The sequence below is a fragment of the Rousettus aegyptiacus genome, unplaced genomic scaffold, assembly GCF_014176215.1.
Source record: "Rousettus aegyptiacus isolate mRouAeg1 unplaced genomic scaffold, mRouAeg1.p scaffold_m13_p_9, whole genome shotgun sequence".
NCBI classification, from domain to species: Eukaryota; Metazoa; Chordata; class Mammalia; order Chiroptera; family Pteropodidae; genus Rousettus; species Rousettus aegyptiacus.
Window position 1 is genome coordinate 98,229,346 of NW_023416312.1, and position 25,902 is coordinate 98,255,247.

The following is a 25,902-nucleotide window of genomic DNA, read 5'->3' on the forward strand; positions in this document are numbered from 1 at the left end:
CTTAGTATCACACAGAGTTGGAATTCGAACCCAGGCCATTGAAAAGCTAGAGTGATTTTTACAATTTTGTCCCACCTGCCCTGTCCACTTTTTCAAAATGTGACCCTTGGATCTTCCCACGTCAGCCCTCCCTGAGTGCCTGCAAAAATGCAGCTTCCTCGGCCCCCATCCCACTGTTAGCATGGGGAATCCGGTGCCTCATATCTTTCTTATCTTATGTACAATAAAATCTGAAAAGCTGGGCTTCCAAGGTTTCTATCTGTTAGAATTGGTGGTGGGATCATACATTTGGTACATGCCCATGAGTCTGAATAATTAGCAACTCAGGTTAGACTTTGGAGAACAAATTTTATTATTTACTCATAAATCCACAACTCAGGAGCAAATCACCTGAAGTATGGTAAGAACATCACTGGTATCACATGAGATGAGTTTAGATGGTATGTCCCTGGACGTGTTTTAACAGTATGTAATTGTTTTAAAGTATATTAGGAAAACTAGCACATCACACTTGTGGTTTAATGGATATTATTGCTTAGAGCTTTCTAAGTATGAAAAAGGAGTGGATTTAAAGTCAGTATAAATGTAAATATGAACGTTAGTACAAGCGACATGCAGATACAGCAAACCAAACTTGTAGAGGTGGTATATGGAATGACAGATGTTTGAGAAACATTGTCCCAGTTGAAAGAGTAGATAGCTCTTAGGTTTATTTATGGGTCAACTAACTTAATAAATGTACATTTCCGTGCCAGGTCATCCCGAGGATTTGCCTGATAATTAAGACTACTAGAAGAAATATAATAAAAGGTTTTGTTTTGTTTACCCCCTTCTGGTACCAGCTCAATTGCTTTCATTTTTACTGGGCTAACAGTAAAAATCTCTCTCTGGAATTTGTCAATAAATTTAAGAACAAGATCGGAATGTTATGTTCCATAATACAGTTACACATTGTAATAAGATGTTTTTAGGAACGATGAGAAGTGTCACAGTTGATCAGTTTCCATTGTTGGGAAAATAGAACTAGGCCAGGAAGAAGGAATGTGATGGAGTAGTACAAACAGTGCTGGAGAGCTTTGTGACTCTGTATAAACTCTGAGTGTCAGTTTCCTTATCTGCAAGGATAAGAGAGTTTGGATTAGATTGTGAGTCTCTAAATTCCTTTCTTTCTAGACCATTCTCCAATTCCGGTTTTGTCCAAAAGGATTTGATTCTGGCCAGCCTTTAGGAAATTAGGACACTGTAGTTTTAATGTAATCATCCTCCTTCCTCTGGCTCCATCATCATCATTATCATCATCAGCGCGCTGTACCTCTCCTGGTTCTCCCACCCTCGTCCATGTGCACACAATAGCTAGATCTCATCTTTAAACATTCTGAAGAGAAGCAAGAAAATGGAGAGAGTCCTGTACTCAGTTTAATTATTTAACAAGTTAGTACAGTGACTGAATTCTGAATCCTCAACAAAATTTCCCAAAGGGCTTTGGAAAGGAAGTGGGATGCAGTGTATGGGAAAGGTTTTATTATGTTTGACCTGAGTCTTAGTTTATATTTCTTGAACTGAGTCTTAGTGTATGAAAGGGGAAGCTCGAGCATGATCTTCCAGAATCCATGGCTGCAATCCATTGTTGATAGCTTGGCCTCGTGATTTGTTTATTAAATCAGGGTTTGCAAACACAGATATCTTCATGGGATAGTTAACAAGCTAGGCAGACATGGGAGGGGGCTGTGGAGAACTGGAGAGTACAGCATGGTCCCCTATATACAATTGAGTTAGAAAAAAACCCTGCTACTGCCTGTCTGAGCTATAGGCCTCCACTTTGTAACCGCTTGTAATAGAAAAGTGTTATCTTCTCTCTGGGGAGGAATTATTGCTTAATAATATCAAGATTTAGGCTTCTGCTTTTGGAAAGATGGAGCAGATGTATTTTTTCTTCATGCTATTTACAACTAGAAACCCTGGATATTATCTATAAAAGAAACGTAAGAATTCTCAGAAGGAGAGTAGAAGGCAAACTGATCAGGGACCTCAGAACCCAAAGAATAACAGGGCGGTAAAGTCCCTGCATTTTGTTTTTGTCACATGTGTCCCAGACTTATTGCTGAAGAAGCCAGCAACCTAGAAATGCCAACGGGCACAGACAACAAAAGCCTCCTCTCTCTAGTCAAAGGACCAGGAAAGGGGCAGCCAAGAAAAAAGAAAAGTCTTAGACACTAACCACTATACTGCAACCAAACACCACAGAAAAAGTTGCGGCCCCACACCCACCCACCAACAAGGCCAAGCGGGGAGCCTGGATTCCACCCCTGCCAGGCTGTACCGAGCAGCGTCAGAGAAAGCCAGCTAAAACAGAAGGTTCAAATAAGATCTCATGATACTCCAAATGTGCAGATTTCCATTAAAAATCACTCATCAGACCAAGAATCAGAAAGATCTTAATCTGGATGAGAAAAGAAAATGAATAGATGCCAAAACCGAGATGACAGAGATGTTCGCATTATGTGAAAAAGCTTTTTAAGACGCCATCATAAAATCGTTTAATAAGCGATTACAAATATGCGTGAAACAGTGAAAACGTAGAAAGTGAGAGGCAAGAAATTGAAAGTTTCAATAAAGAAATATGAGAAAGGAGAACCAAGTGGAAATTTAAAACTGAAAAATACAATAAGCGAAAATTTAAAAATTCAATGAGTGGGTTCAACAGCAGAATAGAGAGGACAGAGACGAGGGAATTACACTGAGTAAAACCAAAACAAACAAACAAAATAAACACCACTTCCGAAGGGTCATGTACTGTATGTTTCCAATTATATAACAGTCTTCAGAAGTCATTATAGAAATGGAGAACAGATTAGTAGCTAACAGGGGCTAAGAAGGGGAGGGACAGGTGGGAAGTGGATGTGGCTATAAAAGGACAACATTGGGGTCCTGGTGGTGATGAAATTGTTCTGTATCTTGACTGTGTCAGTGTTAGTATTCCGGTTCTGATGTAGCACTGTAGTTTTTTGCTAAACCACCATCAGGGGAATCAGATGGCATGGTGCTTGGTGCATGGGATCTCTCTGTATTGAATATAAAAGCAATTTCGGTTAGTACTTAACTTCTTAGGTACTTAACTTCTGCTATAGCAGAAATATGAAACACGTAGTTATGCTATGATATATAAAAAGACATACAGAAGGAGTATATTGTAATTGCTGAGCACCAATCCATTCCACAAGTGCGATGTGAGCACCTGTTCTGTGCAAAGAGTGGGGCTGCATGGAATTCATAGGAGGGGAAGAAGACACCGAAAAATAGAGCACGAGTTGGACTGTGGTGAGCGTAAACAAGGTGTGGTGGGAGGGGGCGGGGCGGGGCATTCAAGGAATTAAGCCTGAGGGCCTTTATCAGCCTCCTCCTCTAAAACCAGCCAGCTCAGGTTTGAATACCCACGCCGCTGTGACCAGCTTTCCGATCTCGGGTAAGTTCCTTCACTGCCTGCTGCCTCAGTTTCCTCATTTGTCATTTGGGGATAAAGGTAGGATCTCTTTCTCTGGAGGCTGGGAGGGTCGCGATAACATGTAAAGCATTTAGCACAGTGCCTGGTGTAGAGTGCACCTTGTTGGTAATTGCATTACTGATTCTGGCTTGCTTTTGAAAACTTTATGAAACTTTCTCGCACTGTTGGGGACTTAGGGATGTCAACTATTACCTTCTAAAGAACTCAGATGGGAGCCAAACAGATTTAGACCACGATAATCTGTCAAAGCTGGCTTGGAGGGCCACAGTGGGCTCAGAATTAAACACAGTCCTCCAGAGAGAGCCCTGGACAACTGTGGCCTCTCACTTGGGGCAGGACTCGAACAGGCAAACTCCTTGTGGGCGGGGGAGACTAAGCTTGTCCCCTCTGGGCAGGCTGGACACAGATCACAGCAAGCCCAGACGGGCACAATGGCTCCTTTACCAAATCCACTCGGAGCAAGTGGTCGGCCCGAGTGCTCACCTCTCTGGGGCAGAGACCTGAGGCCAGAGGAAGGGCATTTTACCCCCAGTCCAAACTTTTATACAAATCTGAATTTTGGCATTTGGGGAAAAATTCACTGTTTTCCTTTGCTATTCACAATACGCTCTTAGAATACTTCTGACCCCAGATATGTGGGTGTTTTTTCCCCATACCAACCAATTCTCCTACATCAGCGAGGTGTCCTACAATTCAATTCGGACACTAACCAGATTTACTGCAAACCCCAGAGTTTAAGTGCTCGGTCCCACAAGACTGTCCCTCAGTTGCAAGGAGTGGGTGTCCAGGTCCCACACCACTTTTGCCAGGTGTGGCTGGCTACAAATTGGGGGTTCCTAAGGCCCCCTCCTTGAATTCGATCATTTGCTAATCAGCTCACAGAATTCAAGGAAACACGTTGACCATTTTATTAAAGGATGTCATAAAGGACACAGATAAACAGAGGAAGATACATAGGGCGAGGTCTGGGCAGGGTCCTGAGTGCAGGAGCTTCTGTCCCCATGAGTTGGGATGCAGCACCCTCCCAGCACGTAGATGTGTTCATTCCAGAAGTTCTCTGAACCTCCTACTTTTGGAAATTTTACGGAGACTTCATCACATAGGCATGGTCGATAAACTCCTTTTCCAGGCCCATCTGCCCTCTTGGGAGTATGTGGGGGGTGGTGGCACTGAAAGTTCCAAACTTCTAGTCACGACTTGGTCTTTCCCATAACAAGCCACCATCCAGGATTCCACCCAAAGTCACCTCATTAGAACAAAGACACTTCTTTCGTCCAGGAAATTCCAAGGGTTTTAGGAGCTCTGTGTCAGGAACCGAGGTCAAAGACCGAATATTAGAACAAAAGATGATCTTAGCACCATTCTTTACAAGAGTTTTAGGGGCTCTTTGTCAGGAATGGGGGTCATTTCACAGTGCTTTTTTTTGATTTAGTGACAGCCATTTAGAAGTAGGTAAATTTTTAGTTACCTTTGGGGCAGTCTACCTGCTTCGTTAAATAGATTAAGATCATTATTAAGTTTTTTGCACCTTCTAGATTCCTGGCATGTGTAGGAGTTGAGAGAGGGGATGTGAGGCATGTGAAGAGAGTTGTGTAAATAGGGGAGGCCGCGACCCATCAACTCAGAAAGGTCATGTGAAGAAAACCGATGCTAACAAGTCCTGCGTCCTGAGTACTTACCCACCCAGATTCAGTTATGGTACCCGATTTAACCCAACCACCTGGGAGGGAGATGTGCTCAGCATCACTGATTTAAAGAGGAGACTAAGACTCTGCTGGCTAATGTGGCTGTCAGGGGTCTGGTGGGGCGTAAGTGGTGGAGACAGGATTCGACTCATGAGCTCATGCTTTTAACCACTAGGCCGATTTGCCTCCCAAAGCACGAGGTGAGAAGATGTTTTCTGAAGTCTTCCCATGAGTCTTAGATAAATGACTCCGATGGTTTTAGAACTAGTCAGAACCTTGTACTCAGTAGACTCCTCTCCTTGTGTATGTGTAGAGACCAAGGCCCCGGGTTGGCTGGGGAGAGCTGGCTGGCTTCAGGCCTCCTGACTTAAAACAACTGCTCTCTTCTCAAGCTTTGATCAGAATCTGATTCTAGATAAAAAAAAAAAGAACCTCTGCATGTGTCCGAAATCACTTGTTTCAGGAGTGGTATCAACTAAAGCAGGGAGAAACACTTGGGTATCAACTTAGAGGCCTTCAGGAGAGCCTCCCCTGACCTTCCCGGTCTTATACCAGGAATACTGAGGAGTTCATTACAGTAAAGAATTATGTGAGTGTAAAAGCACATTGTCTGCTTTTTCGTTTCCAATTGTTACTATCACTTTTTAGACAAAGCGTCAAATGATTGTAGTTACAGAACAAAGGTGAAAATAATGGTTTGCTAGAGCAGAGGTTTGGAGGTAGACAGGGGAAGTGAGGGAAGGGGTAGTAGTGTTGATTTCTTCACCAACCCTAAAAGAGACTGTATGTACGTTTGAAGACTGTAGTTTAAATGTGTTAATTACAGCGACACCAAGCTGAGGTGGTGCAGCAGACTACCCGGGTTTAAATACTTGCTCAGTCACCTTGAACTTGACCAGATTACATAACTGTACCTTGGTTTTCTCATCAAAAATGGGGCCAATAATAGTTTTTATCTTATTTACAAGGTTATTCTGAGTAGAAAATGAGTTAAAACACACAAAGTGCTAGAAGAATGGCGCCTAAAAATCATTTCATGAGTATTTTTTTTATAATGCAGCTACTACCGAAGGAGACAAAAGAACTAAAAATTAAAATTTCAATCTGCAGAGATTAGGAAGAGGGAGATAACTTGAGAACGCTTACTTTCTCATCTTTTAAAATGGGAGGTCACTACCTACTCCTTAAAGTTGACAAATCAGGAAGTCGAGGTGGAACCATATTGTATATATGGTTGTGGAGGCGAGCATCAGAATTAAAAATTGGTCTCATTAAACATGGTTATCACTGAGGAATGGAGCTCGGGGAGCAGAGATTTTCTATTTTGCTTTTTTATTGCCGTCTGTGTCCCGTTTTGAGTTTTTAAAACTCATATAAGCACGTATTTTATACCAGCTTTATTGAGGTATCATTAACAAATTCACATATTTAAAGTATACAATTTAATAAGTTTGGATAAGTACGCTTGCAAAACTGTCACCACAATTAAGATGACAAACATATCTATCACCCCCCCCAAAAAAGCCACGTTTAAGCTTATTAGTCTAAATAGTCTATGTTTAGGAAATTATGGGCTTTAATTCTCTTTGAGCGACAGCATCACATAATTCAGAAAATCTTTTTTATTTCGAAGAGTATTTTAACGATGATACAATGATGAAGTCTATATTTTCCTAGTCATGTGATCTTATCCATCCTGAGTAAAACCTATACAGCTAATAAGAACCTCTAGTGATTTTTTTTAATGATCTATTTTCCATAGAACGGTCAATGATTAGATGATTAGATTTCAGACTTTGGAATGGGAAATAGACGATTCAGGTCTTACTCAGACCATTACCACTATTTGCTTTTCAAAAGTTCCATCAGTTCTCTGGGCTGTTTCCTCGGACCCAGGCCTCCTAAATGCATACGCTGCATTTCAAGTAGCATTCACAGGCTACCGGCGGCGCTGGAAGAATGTCACTGAAATTGTTGTCCCTGTTCAATAAACCTCGGCCTTCCCTTTGCAGGGGCAGCAGTAGGAGCCTCCCTTCCCCTCCTCTCCCAGACCAGCCATCTACCTCTTCTTACCTGGAGCCGCTAGGTGGGAAGAGGGGGCTGGGGAGCAGGATAGGCACCCTTCTCTCGGTGGGGCGGCGTCACTGGGGAGTCTAATTCTGGAGTGCAAGTTGGAAATATAATTTCTACAGAAACTAGGCTAAGGTTTGTGGTTAGCTAGGTTTTATGATACCGTTAATGCTATAGCCGAGCTGTGTGCTCTGGGTCAAATGTGGGAGCTTTTGTGGTTTTTTGGTTCAGTTTTGTTTTGTTTCTGTGGGCCGATTTGGGAGCAGAACTGCCTTTTTATATCATTGTTTCTATGGGGAAAATGCATTTCAGTATTCCAAACAGACACACAGATGAACTTTTCAAACACTGCCTGTTCACAGTGATTTGTAATAGCACTTGACAGAAGGGGTTTGTGTTTAAAATAATGTCATTTGTCTTAGCCTAATGGCGATAAGTTTCTCTAAACCATAGACTTGCCTGAAAATTATAGGACAAATGTGTTAGGATTGATTTGCTATTGAATTAAACTTAGAGGGCAAATGTGTTAGGATTGATCCGGTTGGTTTTATGCAGAGGATTATGATGTTTCTTAGGGAAGGGGCTGGTGAGCTTAATGGCATCTTACGCGGGTCATAGTAACGCATTTGTGATGATGATGTTCTGTATTTTAACTAACAGGTTTTCAGGAGGCCTGATATAAGGGTAAGGATATTCGGCTTTTAGCAGATGGGCCTCCTACTTGTGTGTCTCTGTGCTTTATCAAACACTTAGTCTATTTAGTGTTCTTTACCTTCTCACTGGTTTTTATGAGTCAGCCAGATCAATTTGCTCTGCTGTGTCAAAGCTTTAAATGTTCACTAGAAATGCTTTATTTGTTACAATGTTTATATGTACAATAAAAGCCAGTGTGTGTGAGGGCAGGATGCTAAAATTGTTACCAGTGTGTAATACTGACTTTTGTTGTGTTTCATGAATTCTGACCAAATGGATCTTCGCGGCAGGGGCTTACAAAGGCTAGGCCTACAGAGTCCTCTTTTAACCTTGTTTATCATGTAATTCATGCTAAAGAATTTAGCAATGAGAGCAACAACAACGCAGTCAGTTGTTGTCCATCCTATCTAAGTAAGATCTTAAGTCACCTTTATGTCTGCATGCTGAATCCAAAAAGCAGAAGTTCTAATCCCGAAGATAAGTTTAGCAAAATCGGTCCATTTTGGGGTTCTTAAACCACAGATGTAACCATTACATCTAGTGGGTTTATAGCTTATGTTTTTCTCATGATTTTCCTTCCCTTTATTTCAGAATATTCATAAAGCAAGACAAAGATTGGTAATGTGCATGTATTTAAGCCTGAGTATCAGATGTTGAAAATTAACCTATTTCCATTAAATGAAAACAGTGGATTTTGACAGAATAATTTAGTGACTTTAGTTTAAAAATTTTAATCTCATTGAAGCCAGTGAAGTTGTACAAAAATAAGCAGGTTCACTTAAATTCTTAGGATTCTAGTTGGTTTATCTTTGTTTAATCTTGTTTTCGCTATGTTTTCTTTCACTTGTGAGAATCATTTTCTTTGATTCACATTGTTAAATATTAGTGTTTGGCTTTACACTTGCATGGACTTTGAAATGCTATGTGTTTTTTTTGTTTGTTTAGTCATTCATTTAATCAAAGAATGATTCCATTTTCTTTGTATTTAAAAGATCGGAAATTTCAAAAAACTGGCTACATTTTAAAAATTACCCTGCTTCGAAGGGTAGCAATACCAACTGTGTACTAAATTCAATCCGATAATAAAGTATACAAATGTGTTAAGTAGGTATTTTACTTTATTGACAAAAATGAAAGGTGAGGAATAGTAAATTTATTTAAAGCTTTGCTACTTCTTCACTGGTTGCCTTTCAAAGAAATATGGTTTTTGGAACCGTAGTTTTATGAAGAAAAGTATGTATCTATGCTAAATTTTAATATTTTCAGCCTTAGAGACTTGATGCAGCTTTTAAAAGGGGTTATAATTTTGTCAACTTTAGGGTTCATATTCTTTAAAGCATCTGCTGAACTAAAAGTCCATTTTTTAAAGGTTCAAAAACTGATCCATGAATAAATTAAACTAAGAACAGTATACCTTTAAAGGAATTGGAAAAAATTAAAGGTATGTGACCACCTTTTAGCTGTTTCTTTGAAGCACATTGATACTGTAGAAATATTAAGCCTGATCCCATCTGATCTTGTGAAGCTAAGCAGAGTTAGGCCTGGTTAGTAATTGGATGGGAGACCACCTATGAAGACCAGGTGCTGTAAGCATAAAAAATTAAAAATAAATAAATAAATGATAGTAAACTGACAAGGTACTTGTGATCTGTGAGGTCAAGCAAGGGTTGCCTTGCCTAAAAAAAAAAGGAAAGGAAAAAGAAATACTTAATATGGTATTGATTCATGATTCACAATATTTAATTAGCAATTAGCAGTAAGTACCCAATTATATGTATATGTCTATGTTTATCTCCAGCATGAGATATGTGCATGTGCACGTTCGTGGAAATTTTGGTAATGACAGTAGAGTTGACCACTGACTAATTCTTGAGAGCATACGGATACTTACTGTGTTTAAAACACATGTCTATGGACTGCCTTTGTAGTTTGGCTTGACTTTTGCCTTTTGCCTGGTTATGGTGATGTGCTTTATTTTCTATGAGCATATCATATGACTGTTATTCTGTTTCTTTGCCTCATGCTATGGTATGCATTGCTTGATTTTAAAAAGACAGTGCATTCTTTGAAATCCATGATGTTTTCGCTTTTCATTTTTCTACCCCAACACAAACACAGAATAGATACTCCATTTTAGGCCGAGGATGCTAGAGATGACCTACACGTTGTTTTCTCACCTCCAAGGGGTGAAATGTTGTGATTTGCAAAGCCGTGAAAGGTGTGTCGACTTTTACATGCTTACTGTCTCTTTAAAAAAGAACTTCTGTCCTTTCACCTGTCTGTTTGCACGTGTTTCTCTTTCTCCTCTTTGCCTTTTCTTGTCCATGCACCTGGTGCTGTGCAGGAGATTCAGGAAGAACACAATGGCTACCCTTCTGAAGCTGAAGCTGAGCAGGTGGCAAGTTCTACGTGTTCATCTGTTTGTAGCTACAGATCATGTATTTAGAAGCCATTTCATCCTAGATTTCTAGATGATAAACAAATGCTTCTACCACTATAGTAGTGCCCTCCTGTCCAAGTTTGGTAGATTCCGTTATGACATTATTTGCAAAAATTGGTTTATCCAACATTTTGTCAACCAGCAATTTGTTCAGCTGTACTTCTCGGTTCTCCCACAGAGGGTTATCGATGAGTTAATGAGCCTCAGTCAAGACAGGATTCTCAGATGCCTTTATAAAGACTGAGAGGGGACAGATGCGTACACTAAGGGTGCTCTTTGAGGGTGTGGACTTCGCTGTATTCAGACGAGCATGGTCTCTGTCCAGCACAGTGCCCGGTACCTTGTCAGGTATTTGTGGAATGAGTCTGTGTAGTTCGTATTTATTAATCAGAAGGAAAAAACCTCATTCGAGTACCCTTGAGTGCTTATTCTTTTCTCAGTACCTCTAGACCCTCTGGAGTCTTTTAAAGCAACAGAGCTTTCCCCAAAGCTTATGTAGAAACTCAGTGCATGACAGGGCTAGAAATGCCGCTCCAGAAAAACGTGGCCAGCCCTGTGCTTTGCTATGCCTCTGCCCAGCCCACCCTCCTTTGGTGACTCTGGAAGCACCTTGAAGAGCCCAGTTTGAAAGTCACTGCTTTCAGCATGCAGCCATTATAGAAACTGCCCACCCAGCAGCTTAGATCCAGATGAGAAAGTAGCGGAGAGGCCAGGGACATCCCTTGAGCTCAGGCCCTCGGGGACAAATTCAGGGAGCTGGTGGGCCTTCAGTTGGACCTTCAGGGTCTCAGGAACTGGGTTTGGATGAGATCACCAGAGGGAATTCCTCAGCTGGGCAGCACTTGGAGCAAAGGCACCAAGAGGAATAGGTGTGTTCATCAGATCAAATTTCATTCACAAGAATATTTCATTCATTGATTATGCTGTTCATGGGTTGGATAAATCAAGGGTCAAATCATGTCCTGTGCAACTTGGTAGTTGCTGTCAAAGCTTAATGTAGCACAAGTGTGAGTCCCATTTCCTAACACCAGCTTTATAAAAGGAATCTACTGTACTCACAAAGCAGTGAGCCTTTAAAACTATTCTCTTGAAATTCTATGCTAAAGCTAAATGTGTTTCCTTTAAGAAATAAACCTTTTATGGGGAAATCTGAAGCAGTGGGATCATTTATTTGTTTTCTTCTGATAATTGCTTTTTCATCTCTTAAAATCATGCCCCAGATTTAGTTATTATTAGTGAGAGGTTTGTCTCACTATGTCTCACCAGCACAGTCATGCATTGTATAAATGCACACGCATGAGATGTGGTTCCATAGTGTAGCGGTTAGCACGTCTGCTTTACACACAGAAGGTCCTGGGTTCATGCCCCATTGGAGCCATGGTCCGTGGTCTATGGCCGCGCCACCCTGAACAAGCCCGTGTCTGATCTTGGAAGCTCAGCAGGGTCGGGCCTGGTTAGTACTTGGATGGGAGACCACCTAGGAAGACCAGGTGCTATAAGCGTAAATAATAATAAAAATAAATGCACAGGTATTTCAGGGCCAAATTCAACATGGCTTTCAGAAGAGAAGAGAAATGTTTGCTCTTCAACCTCTATCCTGAGAGCCTTGTACATTCTCAAAATGGTCCCAATCACCACTGTCTCCCATCTGCAACATTCTGCTAGCTTGTCCTGGGTTAAGGACTTTAAGCTATTTGATGTTTCACTATACGGCTTAAAGTGCGCCTTCCTTCCCCCCACTCCTCACAGATACAGTTGATTAGAACAGCTTGCTTTAGTAAACATATTTCAAATTAACCTATCCACATTTATTTTTAAATATGAGTTAAGGAATTTAAGTCTATAAAATATATGATAATTAGCCATTAAAATGAGCTTCAACAGTGTAATATTTGAAGTGATGCAATACTTGGATATTGATGAAAATAGCTTTCTCACTTTGTAACTATATTATAAAATTAGTTTCTAGTTCAGCCAATATATTAAATAAAGCCAACTTTCAAATTAAGGCTTCTATTAAGATTTGTGATTTTTATTTTAGTGTTTCTAAAACTAAACATTCGAAAGTATAAATATTGGTTTATGTTTATTGTGTAAAAGATATATTTCCAAGTCAGGTATGAGTATAAAAATGAATATACAAATACTTTTTCATGTCCCATTTAATAGTTCTCTACATCCCTAAAATTTTGGGCCGAAAAGTGTCTTAAAAAACAGATCTGGACTAAAAATTCAAACGGAATGAAATTATTTGGAGGTAGTGGTGGACCCTAATCTGCTTTATTTTAACTGTCTGTCTTGACGAGGAAGACAGACCCCATCTATTGTCCCCTACCCATCTGTAGAATAGACAAAACCCTGACCAACATTTAGCATTGAATTTGCTCTTTATATTTTGACTTTTTTTCTTTTCTTTATTTAAAAAAATTTATGAAACTAACCTGTGTAGTGTTTTTAAATTGACCTTTAAGTCCCTTTAATAAAACGTAATGAAATATTCTTCTAACTATGAAAAATACTTTGAATTTTCAGTAATTTCCATTAGAATTATAAAAGCTATCAGTTTTTAATGTTTTGCTTCACAAAATCATGCCAAAAACTTAATATTGTCCAATTTGTTTTCCACTGAACACTCCTGATGTTAATTCTTTTTTTGGAGAAAGCAGCCCTGATCATGTAGGTATGGGAAATGTAACATACTCTAGCGCCCTCTTGCTGATGTGGAGTGCATTAACACTAAAGATGTCTCATAAAAACAACCAAACATAGAGTTTAACTTGTTTTCTTTAATCCTGCATTTCCCAAATTTTTCAAAAAAAAAAAAGACCTATTTACATCTCTTTGGGATTTAAAGCTCTATGAAACATAGCTTTGGAATTGCTGGGAGTTTAAACACCTTATTCTTACTCATGACACATTGTGTCAGACATGCGCAGGAGAAAGTGACCAGTTTCTTTGGCAGCATTTCAGGGGGTGGCAGTACCTTGGAATGGGCCCCGAGTTCAGGCTCTGGTCCCCAGCTTTGAAGTTCAAGAGCACTATATTCTCAGCTCCCCCTGAGTTCTCTAGCACTATGTAACCAAGCTCACAAGACACAGTGCCAATCTGGATATGAGAACTATGGATGTGTACCTGCATTTATACCCGGGCACTTTATCATAGCCAGCCATCCAAGACATCCTTTTCCTTGTAGCCAGAAATCCCAATACCTTATTAGCAATTTGCTTGGTGAGCGTGGAATCAGCACAGAGTGAACTGGCTTGGGAGAAGCCTGAGAAACATACCTCTCCACAGTCGTGATTGAACTACTCTTGTCTGCCAGATGAGGGCGCGCTCTCTTGTGGCCTGGGTGAGATACAGACTGGCAAGCTCCTACGCTTTGTGCACGCACATGGTGTAGCTGGGCTGCAGTACAAAAGCCTAGGGCTTTCCTTGGTAATATCATTGCCCTGAGACCCCTCCCTGGCTACCTCAATAAGACTTTGGGGTTTTTCACGCTATCTCAGAGGCTGGACCATTTCTACAGCTAGCTAAGCACCTATATCTAATGTAGATTTTATTTGTATTAGTTTCATGTTCAGAATGTAACCTTTTTTTTTCTTTTTTTTTTAAACTTTATTTCCAAATTCTGGAGGCACCTTATAATAGCTGTCTGTGTAGTGATTATAGTATCTGTCATGTCAAGCCATTTCTGTATTAATGCTTTCTAACTGTAAACTTTAAATATATGTAATAATTTGCTAGAATATGCAGCATGGTGTCCTGTGATGCTGAGCTTTGAAATTGTCTTGTGAGGGGCGGGGGCATACATTTCGCACGCTGCTGTAGCTTTGTAGCGAGAGCACAGAACAGCACAATTCTTCCTGGGTATACAGATAGAAAGTGAGACTTACTCCTGTTTGTCTTTTCACCAGGCTCTGAGGGATGGAAATAAGCTGGCACAGATGGAAGAAGCACCGCTTTTCCCAGGAGAATCGATCAAGGCCATTGGTAAGTTTAATGCATACACTTTGCTTATAGAGATCCATAAAATGACAGTTTCTTTGTGAGCACCAGTGGTGTATGTGCTAAAAATCAGCCAAAGTGATTTAATTAGGGGACAAATGGATGAGGTCTATTCATTCTTATTAACGTCCTTGTAACCTTAAGAGATTGAAGACTATAGAGGATCACTTTAAACTCTGATGAGTATTAGTTGGCATGACCAACACAAGGGGGCCTCAACTTTTTCTGATGAACTGAAGGCTGATGAGACACTCACTGTAATGTCAATTCACTGCTTTCTTGGAATCCTTCACTGTAAGGAAAATGTATCAAGAAAGTACAATTTTGGTGCAAGAAAAGGGCACGTGTTGCCAGCCTGGATTGTCAAGGCGATGGCCTGAGGGCTCCCACATCTCCTCACGGTGGACTAGCAGGCATTTCAGCAGGCAGTCCACTGTGCTGTGGGTGAATGGGTGGGCAGCTGGGTGCACTGTTTTCGCCTCTCAATTGCTGGGATTGGGTAGGACAAGCGGCTTTGCTAAGTTGCCTTCTTCCCTCATGGTTCCCATGCAAAGATGTGTGCCTGCTCTCAGAGCAGTCATCTTGTGTCAAGAATGTTTAAGTTAGTGGAATCTTCTACCAGGGACTGCAAATAGCAACCCCCACTGAATACCTCATCTGTGTGGCTCTGGACCCTACTTACCTTTTCCTTCATTTTGAAACTCTTTCTTTGGCTTCTGGAACTTCATTCACTCCTGGTGGTCCTCTGGCCTCTGGGAGTTCTTCCATCCATGTCTCCATGCTGCTTTGGGGAATGATCTGTTTAAAATGCAGAGCTAATTATGTCATGCGTCTGCTTCTTCTCCTGACAGCAGACAACACAGATTTAAAGTGAATGTGAAGAGTTTTGACACATTATATGCTTGGGAAACCCATTATCACAGTCAAGATAATGAACCTATCCCTCTCCTCCCAGAAGTTTCTTTAGGACCCTTTATAAAGCCTCCCTCCCATGCCTTCTCTCCATCCCCAAGCTCTACAGACTAGATTATATTTTCTAGAGTTTTCTAGAAATGTAATCATTGATTATATTCCCTTTCTTATCTAGCTTCTTCCACTCAGCATAACTTTGTTGATATTCACTCATATTGTGGCAGGGGCCAACAGTCATTCCTCTTTATTGCCGAATAGCATTCTATCGTATGGATGCACCGCAGTTCGCTTGCCCCTTCATCTATTGATGGACATTTGGGTTGTTTCTACTGTTTGGCTGCCTCAAATAAAGCTGCCGTGAACATTCACGAACAAGTCTTCTCTCGCCTCATGTCATATTACCCTCATGCACTCTTCGTTCTAGCCACACTAACCTCCAGCATCTGGCTGCTCACTCCCTCCTCCTTTCCTCCTCTCCCTCCCCTGCTTCTCTGCTGAGTTAAGTTGATCCTTTTCTGAGCTCTTATCACATCATAAGCACATGGCGATGATAGCATTTATCAGATTGTAGTGTCATGGTCATTTTCTGTGTAATGTCACAGGTCACGGGGGTGCTTGTGGGCAGGAACTGTGTCTAGTGATACCTAGAACCCTAGAAATAGAAGCCACTCAGTACATACTGAGTTAGAGAAAAGTTTAACGGAAGTTTTTGGGTGGATGACAACTTCACTACCTTTAATTGTTCCACGTGGACTCACCCGTAGTAGTGCGCGTTCCTGTCATTCCAGTGGAATGGCACTTTGGGAAGAATGTGAAGATGTAGTATCTCTGTGAGAGGTGAGGTTCTTTACACTCATAGGAATCAAATATGTTGTTGATATCATGTTACATATGCTGATATCGACAGTCACAATAAGAAAATAATCAATATGGAAGGTGATAAGGAATTGGAAGCAAAGAAGTCTCTTTTCACTTCCTTGATGTGGTCCTGGTTTTTGTCATCTGCGAAGGAGCTGCCTCTGGAGGCGCCTTAGCGGACAGTTTTTAGCTTTAGTTAGTTTTCATTAGCAGTAATTTATTAAGTGGTAGCCCAGAGTCTTTAGAGTTTAATTAATATGTTTTCGATATGATTAATTTATCACCCAGGGAAAAAGTTAACCAACCTGGAAAAAAAGTGACAAATGCAGCTTATTATAAGGCCCTTTATTTAAAACCTCATTGAGTAGCAAATTAAATTTTGTTTTTTTAAAAAATGGAATTTTATTAGAAGACTATCCATCTGTCTTTATTTCAAGTAATAACAAATTTAAAATTCCCAGGAAACTAGAATCACAAATACATACATTTGGAAACTAATGTTAAGTTTTATTGAAGCATAAGCTGCTACTTTTTTTTTTCTTTCAGTGAAAGATGTCATGTATATCTGCCCATTTATGGGAGCCGTGAGTGGAACACTGACAGTGACAGATTTTAAGATGTACTTCAAAAATGTGGAGAGGGTGAGTTTTTAAAAGTGGGTTTTATTTTTAAAAACACTTCAGAAGCAAGTAAACAATACAGAAGTAAGAAGTACCTCGAAATCCCAACACCCTGAGGGAACCAGAGGGTGAGTGAGTTATAAGAGTGCACATTTGCAAACCGATTTTGTATCTTGAAAAAACAGAAAAGGCTGTTAAGGTAGCACTTAAACCTGGAGGGGAAGTTTCATTGTAGTCTGAACATCTTCAGCAAGTGTGTTAGGAATCAGACTACAGTTTCTTAGCGGCGGGGGGGGGGGGGGGGGAGCAAACAGGAAGTGCAAAGTAAAATAAATGTGTTTTAAGCCAGCAAAGACTTAAAATATGAAAACTCCATTGACTGACTAATTTGTAAACTCAGGACCCACATTTCATCCTGGACGTTCCCCTGGGAGTGATCAGCAGAGTTGAGAAGATTGGAGCGCAGAGCCATGGGGACAATTCTTGTGGTATAGAGATCGTGTGCAAGGTATGGCGCCAACATTGGTAAAACTGGATGGGGCTGTCAGCCGGGAACTTTTCTCCGATGCCCTTTTCCTGGGCTTTGGACAGTCACAGTCAATTGTACTGTTAGGAACCGAGAGGTTTTCGGGACAGAGACCTGTTCAGATGTTGTGTCAACCAGCTCATACCATTATGCGAGCCCTTGAAGTGAACCTCTTCCTAACAAAGCATTCCAGTTAGCATGGACCTATAACTCTCCTGCCGACGTTATCTGTTACATTTCAGAGACATCAAGTGAGAAGCAGATATCCATATTTTTTCCAATTTGTTTTTTTAAGACTATTCTTCAGAACAGTGGATGGTCAAAGACTTCCTAAAGGGACAACAATACAGTGACCCTTGAACAACATGGGGCTTAGGGACAGCAACCGCCCGCACAGTCGAAAATCTACATATAACTTTAACTTTCTTTAACTTTTTAGTATATGTGCTGTCGAAGCGAGCACAACTTTCTTTAACTTTTTAAACTCTTATTAATCTTTTTGTTTTTTTTCAATTACCGTTGGTATTCAGATTTATTATATATTAGTTTCACGTGAACAGAGTAGCGGTCAGACATTTATATAATTTACGAAGCGATCGCCCCAATTAGCCTGGTACCCACCTGGCACCACACATGGCTATTACAGTATCGTTGATATTCCCTGTGCTGTACTTCACATCCCCATGACCATTCTGTACTTCTTAATTCCTTTGCCCCGTGTTTAACTTTAGACTCCTCCAAAATTTAACTACTAATAGCATACTGATGACCGGAAGCCTTACCGGTTAACAGTTGGTTAACACAGATTTTGCATGCTATGTGTATCACATACTGTATTTTTACACTAAAGTAAGCTTAGAAAAAAGAAAATATCAAGACAATCATAAAGAAGAGAAAATATATTTATAGTCCTTATTGAAAAAAATTCGTGTATGAGCGGAACCTCACAGTTCAAACTCATGTTATACAAGGGTCAACTGTATTCATAAATACCGCGATTAAAAACACAATTAAATCTCTTGGCTATGTTGGAATTTTCACCTGACCTGTGTTTATTTTTGGTTTCGTTCCTGTCCTCCAACGGGTTAAGTTGCAATGCATGTGGTAACTTTAGTTGAGACTAGTCACTTAAGAAACACCTTAACTGATATTTTTATTGAAAATACAGTTTATCAACAACCCTCTCTGACATACTGGGAAAGGGGTCTTGCCTGCAGAATCATCGTGGTCCCTTCCAAACTTGGGGATTGGATTGCTGCCCATCCATTTGCTTTTATTAGATCTCCAAGGACAGCTCCCTCTGGTTGGCCCTAGACTGCAGTCAAATTACTTTAAAAAAAAAGCCTTCGCTGTTCTAGGTCACAAGTCTGCCGGCTCACTGGGCTTGCTGTGGGCACTACCAGGCTGTGCTGGCCCGTGATAAAGTACAGGTGTCCCTCTGGGGCCACGGTTCCGCATACAGAGCCGTGCGAAGCAGCTGCAGAACTTCAAGCAGAGGAGTGAATTGATCAGCTCTGCAATTTTTGAAACAAGTCTTCTCCCTCCTAAGAGCTCTTTAGTAGCTTCCCATCACCCTTAGGCTTTGAGAGGAAACTCATCAACACCCCGTGGGTCTGAGCCTGACTTTCTCCGCAGCTTCATCCCCAGCCACCCTCCCCTCATTCTTGCCATCCCATTCCTTTAGTTGCTCACACTCGCATCTCTCTCCCCCTCTTCTGTCCGTCTGTCCCTCCCCCCTCTATTTATCTCACCCTTCTCCCTCCCTCCCCCTCTCTCTCTCTTTCCCTCTCCCCTTCCCTTGTGTCCTCCCTCCCTCCCTCTCTCTCTTCCCCTTCCCTCCTCCATCTCCTCTTTCTTTTTCTCCTCCTCCCCCTTCTTCTCCTCCTCCTTCTCTCTCTCTCCCCCCCTCCCCCCTTCCCTTTCTCTCTCTCTCTCTTTCTCTCTCTCTCGCTCTCTCTCATCTTCACACATGCTCTTTCCTTTTCTTGCAACACTTTTCCCTCTGAGCAATCCTAAATAGCAAGTGACCTCAAACAGCCACCCAGGTGTACGTGTGTGGCCAGTGTAGCTTGGAAGGTGGGCACACCAGGAAGTGACGTCATTTTAGCAGGTAACCTGTGGCCGTTTCACTAAGTTATTTTTTATGATCAGGGTGAGTAGTTGCTAATAGCTCCTTTGAAATGTTTTCCAGCATAGAATTACTCGGGCTGTGCTCTCAGCCCTCTTAGCTCATGTCCTAGAGCCTTGCAAGGTGTGGGATTTGTTTTTTTTTAAATGGGCAATAGACAGTTTAGAAGGGACAAAAACTAGGAATAAGTAAGTCTTGCTCCACCCAACACCCAGCTACCCTGTCGCACCCCCTGCAGGCACCCACTGTTACCAGTTCCCACTGATACCCTGTGCACATAAGATGTATGTATGGTCTTTGGAAATGTAACATATTACATACATCAAAAATGACATATTACATACACCTTCCTGCTGTTTCTTATTTCCCTTTAACAACGTATCTTTGGCATCCTTGACATCCATACATAACAAGCCATTTCTTATTTTTAACAGTTCTCTAGGATTCCATTACCTGTGCTGTAGTTCATGTACCAGCTGCTATCGATGGGCATTTACGTTGTTTCCATTCTTTTGCTGTTGTATGTATAAGATCACAACAGTGACGTCCTCACTTTCCAAATTGCTCTTGCTTTGATCCGTTTGTGATCATATTTATTTTCAAATTTCATATACTGTTAAAGAAGAATGGGCATTTTGTGTTTAACTAACAGCAGAGGTTTCAGAAGGTCAGGGGGCACTGCTCAGAACGCCCCTGGGAAGAAAGTGCACCCTCAGAGCCACCTTGCTGGGATCGCTCCTGCCCACCGGAACTTGGCCTTTTGGCTGGCAGTTTGCATGCTGGGGCATTTTAAGAAACTGGGATGTGAAGAAAGAGCATTGTAATTTCTGTGAGGAAGTCACTAAGGGCCATAGTGTCTCCATGATGCATAGTCCTTGCTTTGAGTACAGGGGAGAAACCTCTGTCACATTTCTATTATATGGAAGGTGTGAGATTTGTGATCAATTCTTTTGGTAGTTTAGAGCTTACAGCTGATTCTGTGGCATGTCTTTAGCAAGTAAGTGCACAGGATGCATATCCCTTACATACTAACATTACTCTTGGTTCCATTTGATGAGTTTTTTTTTTCTCCAATGTGTCCCCTTTGTTCCAGTTTCTTCACTTAATTTTTTAATAAACCTTGCTGGGGGTATTTTTGTTAATCGCCTTCTGTTGGAAAAAAAGTATAAAAGGAGAAATGAATAAAAATATTTTATGGAACTTTTTGTTGCATGGTGTGTGCCTCATAGGCACTCAATACACATTGAATAAATGAGTTTCACTAATTGTTTAACAGGATATGAGGAACTTGCGACTTGCTTATAAACAGGAAGAACAAAGTAAACTGGGGATATTTGAAAACCTCAGCAAACATGCATTTCCTCTTTCCAATGGGCAGGTAAGTAGACGAAAATAAACCTCTTTTGCTTACCTTTGGGGGGAGGTCCAAATTTTTCATGTTTAATTATTCCTTTTTCCAGAGGTTCCCTTCATCTCTTTTCTCTCTGTTGCTGACTAATATTAGAATATTTAAAATTTATCAGTTCTGTGTAATGATTATAAAAACTGCCAATTCGTTGCTTCAAAATTTACAAGTTAAAATAGGAATCTTAATACATTCAGCTCGTCACTGAATGAAAAGCTTTAATATTGGGTATATGTGAGAGCAAAGAAATACTGACACATTTTGTGCTCTTTGTTTCCAGACACTCTTTGCATTCAACTATAAAGAAAAATTTCCAATTAATGGATGGAAAGTTTATGATCCAGTAGCTGAATATAAGAGACAGGTAAAGTATATTGCTTATCACACTGAAAATAATAGGTCGGGTATCTTTTTCTTTTCTAAAAGGTTAGAAATATTGTGGAGAAGAAACCTTTTGAAACAAGTCATACATTGGTATAACTTACTTAGCTGGTAGGTCCTTCATCTCTGGGATGCCCCGTGGTCCCTGTGCCAAACCTTTGACTATGTCACTGTGTGTTCATCCCGTTTCCAGAGATCAGTGGAATACAGGGACCGGGGTTTAAAAAGCAAATTGACCAGATGGTTTTATGAGATATTCTGCTAATGAGTAAGGATCAAAACCAATGGTGCACCTCGGGTATGGTCCATGGCTCCACCTGGGGCACGAACCCAGGACCTTCTGCATGTAAAGCAGATGTGCTAACCACTACTCTATGGAGCCACCCCTAAATTAGATCTTAAAATAGAGGACATGACTACATCAATCTGTTATGGCATTCCTCTACCAGAAGTTCTTTAGTGCATTGTCAGTTTGAAGATATTCCAATAAGATTATTTTAATGACAATTAATTTTTGTCTCCACCTTATATTTGGTATGGTGATTTATATTACTTATTTTAGACACCTGTAAAACGTTTCTGTGTCTCAAAAGGACTTCTGTGAGTATTTTCGAAAACAACAGTGTGCTCAATTCTTTATAGAAAACATGACAGGAAGTGTATAGGATTGGGATTCTAGTCTATAATTTTCATTTCGTAGTATGCTTAGAAATTCTTATGCTTCATTGGATTTTTTAAATGGATAAGAAAAGAGTTCTATTTGATAAATATGGATTTGAACTTCTAACCAGCACCATACAAATATAAATGGATTTTAGTAGAAAATAAAAAAACGGATGCGACGCACGCTTAGTAATTTCTGAATGTGTAAAAGCACACCTCCCTGCTCTTCTTCTCCACACCCTACAGGGCTTGCCAAACGAGAGCTGGAAAATATCCAAAGTCAACAGTAATTATGAGCTCTGTGACACCTACCCTGCCATCATTGTCGTGCCAACTAGTGTAAAAGATGATGACCTTTCAAAAGTGGCAGCCTTCCGAGCAAAAGGCAGAGTCCCCGTAAGTAATAAACATTGTCATCTAGATATAAACATCTAAAGAATTCAGTCTAATATGGAAAGAAGACAGAAAAAAAAATGTAGCGAACGAAATGGAAAGCAGAAAAATAAGCCTAAAAAACTGAGCATGTCTTCGATTCTCAAGAACCACTTGATTATATAAAGACTCTCTGCTGACTCCACCTTGCGTAACTTCCCATTACTAAGTACATGGTAACTTCAGCTATGCGCTCAAAATGTAGCAGGGAATAAGAACTAGCAGGTTACTGCGTTAGCAGTTGACGTCACTGGTTTCGCCGACTCATGCTAGAGAGGAGACACTCTTTCTCGGATGCTGAATGTAAGGCTGCAGCTGCACGGGAGGGACGCCATTACTAAAAGGAACATAGCAGCCAGCAGAGGGTGGGTTTTTTTAATTATTTTTTTTTTTATAATTCAACAGTAAGTCATATATAATTTGCATTGTGTGTTCACTGTCCATAATTAGATTTTTTTCTGTTACCACATATTTGATCCCCTTTATCCCATCTACCTCCCCCCTCCCTCCACTCTCTGGTAACCACTAGTCCATTGTCCATGTCCATGAGTCTCTTGTTTGTTTGTCCTGCTCGTTTGTTGCTTTTAGGTTTATATCCTTCTTATAAGTGATGTCACGTCATTTTCAATTTTTTGTATGGCTTATTTTGCTTAGCATGATGATCTCGAGGTCCATCCATGTTCTCATAAATGGCAGTATTTCATCTCTTATGGCTGAGTAATATTCCATTGCATATATGTACCACAGCTTCTTTAGCCAGTCATCTATCATAGGACACTTCAGTTGCTTCCATGTCCTGGCCACCGTGAATAATGCTGCTTTGAACATCGGTGTACAAATATCTTTTCAGATGTATGTTTTCAAGTCTTTGGGGTAAATAGAGGGCAGATTTTTAAAACAGTTTTCCTGAGGTTTAACTGATATACAAAAACACTGCAGTGTTCAATGTATACAATGCGGTGAGTTGGGACATATGTATACCCCCGTGCTACTATCACCAGGACCCAGGAGGGAGTGAATGTTTTTTGTGCCCAGAGTTTTCCATCTGGTACAATCCCAGGTCTCTTGGCCACTGGAGGAAAAACCGGAGGTTTGGGGAAAAGCTTTAGATTTTATAACAAACTATATATTCACTTTGTCCTCACGTGGCCACATATATCATTGTTAAGATACAAAGATATTTTTAAAGTAGGAGACAAAATTAGTCAATCAAACAGAAGTGGGGCTCGATGGTAGTAATCTTTTGACTTCGTTTCTGTTTTTCTTAGAATCATAGAAGTTCAGAGGTACAAGGGAACTTTAGGAGCGCATCTAGTCAGACTTCTTTGAACTTGACCCAAACATTGAGTCCCCTAGTGACTATCATGCTGTGATTGGCCTGACCCTTCATCTTTGAGGAAAATATGCAGAGGAAGCTGTGCTTGGTGTTACCTGATAATTCGAACACATTTTTTTTAGGAACTGCACTCACCATATCTGTTGTTTACAAACACTAGGTGCTGTCATGGATTCATCCAGAAACTCAGGCGACGATTACTCGTTGCAGCCAGCCTCTTGTGGGTCCCAATGATAAACGCTGCAAAGAAGATGAAAAATACTTGCAGACGATAATGGATGCTAACGCGCAGTCTCACAAACTTACCGTTTTCGATGCCCGGCAAAACAGTGTCGCCGATACCAACAAGGTACATTCTCGATGTTATTGCTGAACCCGTGGGTCTTGTCTTCTGTACTGTCTGTAAATCATTATGCAGTTCCAATAGCCTGTTGCATTTGAGGAAGGCCCATAAAGCTCTGGAGCTCAGAAAGAGACAAGATGAGGTTGAGATTGGGGCCCAGCACCCTCTTGGGTGGTGGTCACAGCCTGTGTGGATGGGGTGATGTCCCCGAAGGCGTCTAAGTCTCGTGAGCAGGGGCTAAGCACCAAACCGTCAGAAATGTTGTCTGTGGAGGGCAAGAGAGGGACTCTGGGAAGGAAGGAGTGGTCCACATGGTGGGAGGAGATCTAGAAGAGGGCGGGAGGGGTCCTAGATGCCAGGAGGGGAGGGGAGTCCAGGGGCAAGACTGGGAGGGAGCGGGCTTCTTAGCTCCAGCTGCTGTAGCAAAATGCCATAGACTGGTGGCAGCAAACATTTATTTCTCACACTTTTAGAGGCCAGAAGTCCAAAATCAGGGGGCTAACAGACCCAGCGTTTGGTGAAGGCCTGCTTCCTAGTTTGTAGACAGCTACCTTCTTGCTGTGTCCTCATAAGACTGAAAGCAGAAAAAGGCTAGGTGACTGGTGTCTCCTTCTAAGGGCACTAAGCCCATCCTGAGGGCTCCACCCTCATCACCTAACGCCTTCCCAAAGGCCCCACCTCCTATCGGCATCACCTTGGGAGTCAGGATCTGAACGTGTGAATTTTGAGGGGACAGGATCATGCACTCCACACCGAGCAGTGTGGATTTCAGAGTCTGGGGGTGTGAGAAGCCTGCCCTGCCACGTTGTACCTTTGGCCTCTGGGAGTTGTCCGCCCTCTCTGAAGCTTTGATTTTTCTCACCTGGGAGCCCTCCTGGGCCTTGTCATGCCTTGGGTGGAGAGTGTGGCAGGCCTTCAACAAGCCCTGAACAGCCGGTTTGAAGTTAAAGCAGTCTGAGTCCATCCTTCAGATGGCTGCTCGTATTCAGTATTCAGGTTTCTTTTTCCTAAGAGGCTTGGGGATGGCCCTGTCACCACTGCTATCAGCTTCTTCTTGCAGACTTGCGGACCGGTGGGTAACAGTGTCCCAATGTCACTAGCTTCTCTTTGGAACCCTGCTTTGCACCCATAGAGAAAGGTCTGGCCAGTGAATTGTTGACTTCCAGAACTCTCTGAAGCTTTCCCCCCTGTTCCTGCCAGGGCGTATGTGGGGCCACTTCTCACTGCTCTTCCCCTTCTATCCCAAGACCTCCAGGTGTCCGTTCTCTGTGTCCAGGCTTGGAGTAGCCACTCACACTCTTTTTCCTCCGTAACCCCATTTTCTGATTGTCATTTGTCTTACTTGGATCTTTACTAATGAGTCTCCAGGCAACAAATTGCCTTTAAGTATGTTCTCCTGGTTAAAACCAACTCTTGGCTGGGGGCTTCCTCCTTGCTAAAGTACCTCTTCTGCCTACAAGCGCCCTCAGGCAGGGTCTGGGGCCCATTCCTCTGCCTGCTCTCAGATGAGGCTGCTCCTGGGGTGACAATACAGCAGTGCTTGAGTGTCTTCAGGGGTGGTGAGAAGGCATCAAGCTTCGCATATGCTAGCTTGAATTAAGATAATTTATTTTCTTAATTTAATTAGCAGTTAATCTGCATAGTGAGCCTTGGAGTTTTTGTGGGTGAGAAAGCTGAGGTGGCATTTGGGTGGCAGAGCTGGGATTACAAAGCCACTCTCCCTGCTGCACAGGCCTGTGCCTTTAACTGCTGCGCTGTGCTAGTCCAACCTTAGTCAGCAGCATTGTCAGCCGGTGATTACGTTCATTTTTTTTTTTATGAAAACCGTTATTATTCCTTGGAGGCAGGACCATGCTCTAAAGGGCTTTACCCATACTGGCATTCAAAAAGCATTTTCTTGAAG

At 41.4% G+C, this 25,902-nt stretch overlaps 1 protein-coding gene across 4 annotated transcripts in view; it reads left to right on the forward strand.

Moving 5' to 3' along the window:
- The window catches only part of MTMR1 (myotubularin related protein 1), a 64,184-nt gene that overhangs the window by 8,758 nt on the left and 29,524 nt on the right, over positions 1 to 25,902 (forward strand). Inside the window, exons 3-11 of one of the 4 annotated variants that reach the window (XM_016123662.2) lie at positions 7,918 to 7,941; positions 8,542 to 8,568; positions 14,305 to 14,380; positions 16,712 to 16,806; positions 17,186 to 17,293; positions 20,716 to 20,817; positions 21,125 to 21,208; positions 22,135 to 22,284; positions 23,817 to 24,005. In XM_016123662.2, coding sequence (XP_015979148.2) covers positions 7,918 to 7,941; positions 8,542 to 8,568; positions 14,305 to 14,380; positions 16,712 to 16,806; positions 17,186 to 17,293; positions 20,716 to 20,817; positions 21,125 to 21,208; positions 22,135 to 22,284; positions 23,817 to 24,005 — 855 coding nt within the window. Of the gene's footprint in view, positions 1 to 7,917; positions 7,942 to 8,541; positions 8,569 to 10,294; positions 10,346 to 14,304; positions 14,381 to 16,711; positions 16,807 to 17,185; positions 17,294 to 20,715; positions 20,818 to 21,124; positions 21,209 to 22,134; positions 22,285 to 23,816; positions 24,006 to 25,902 lie in introns of all 4 variants that reach the window. The other 3 variants (XM_016123663.2, XM_016123660.2, XM_016123661.2) reach the window with 3 other exon arrangements.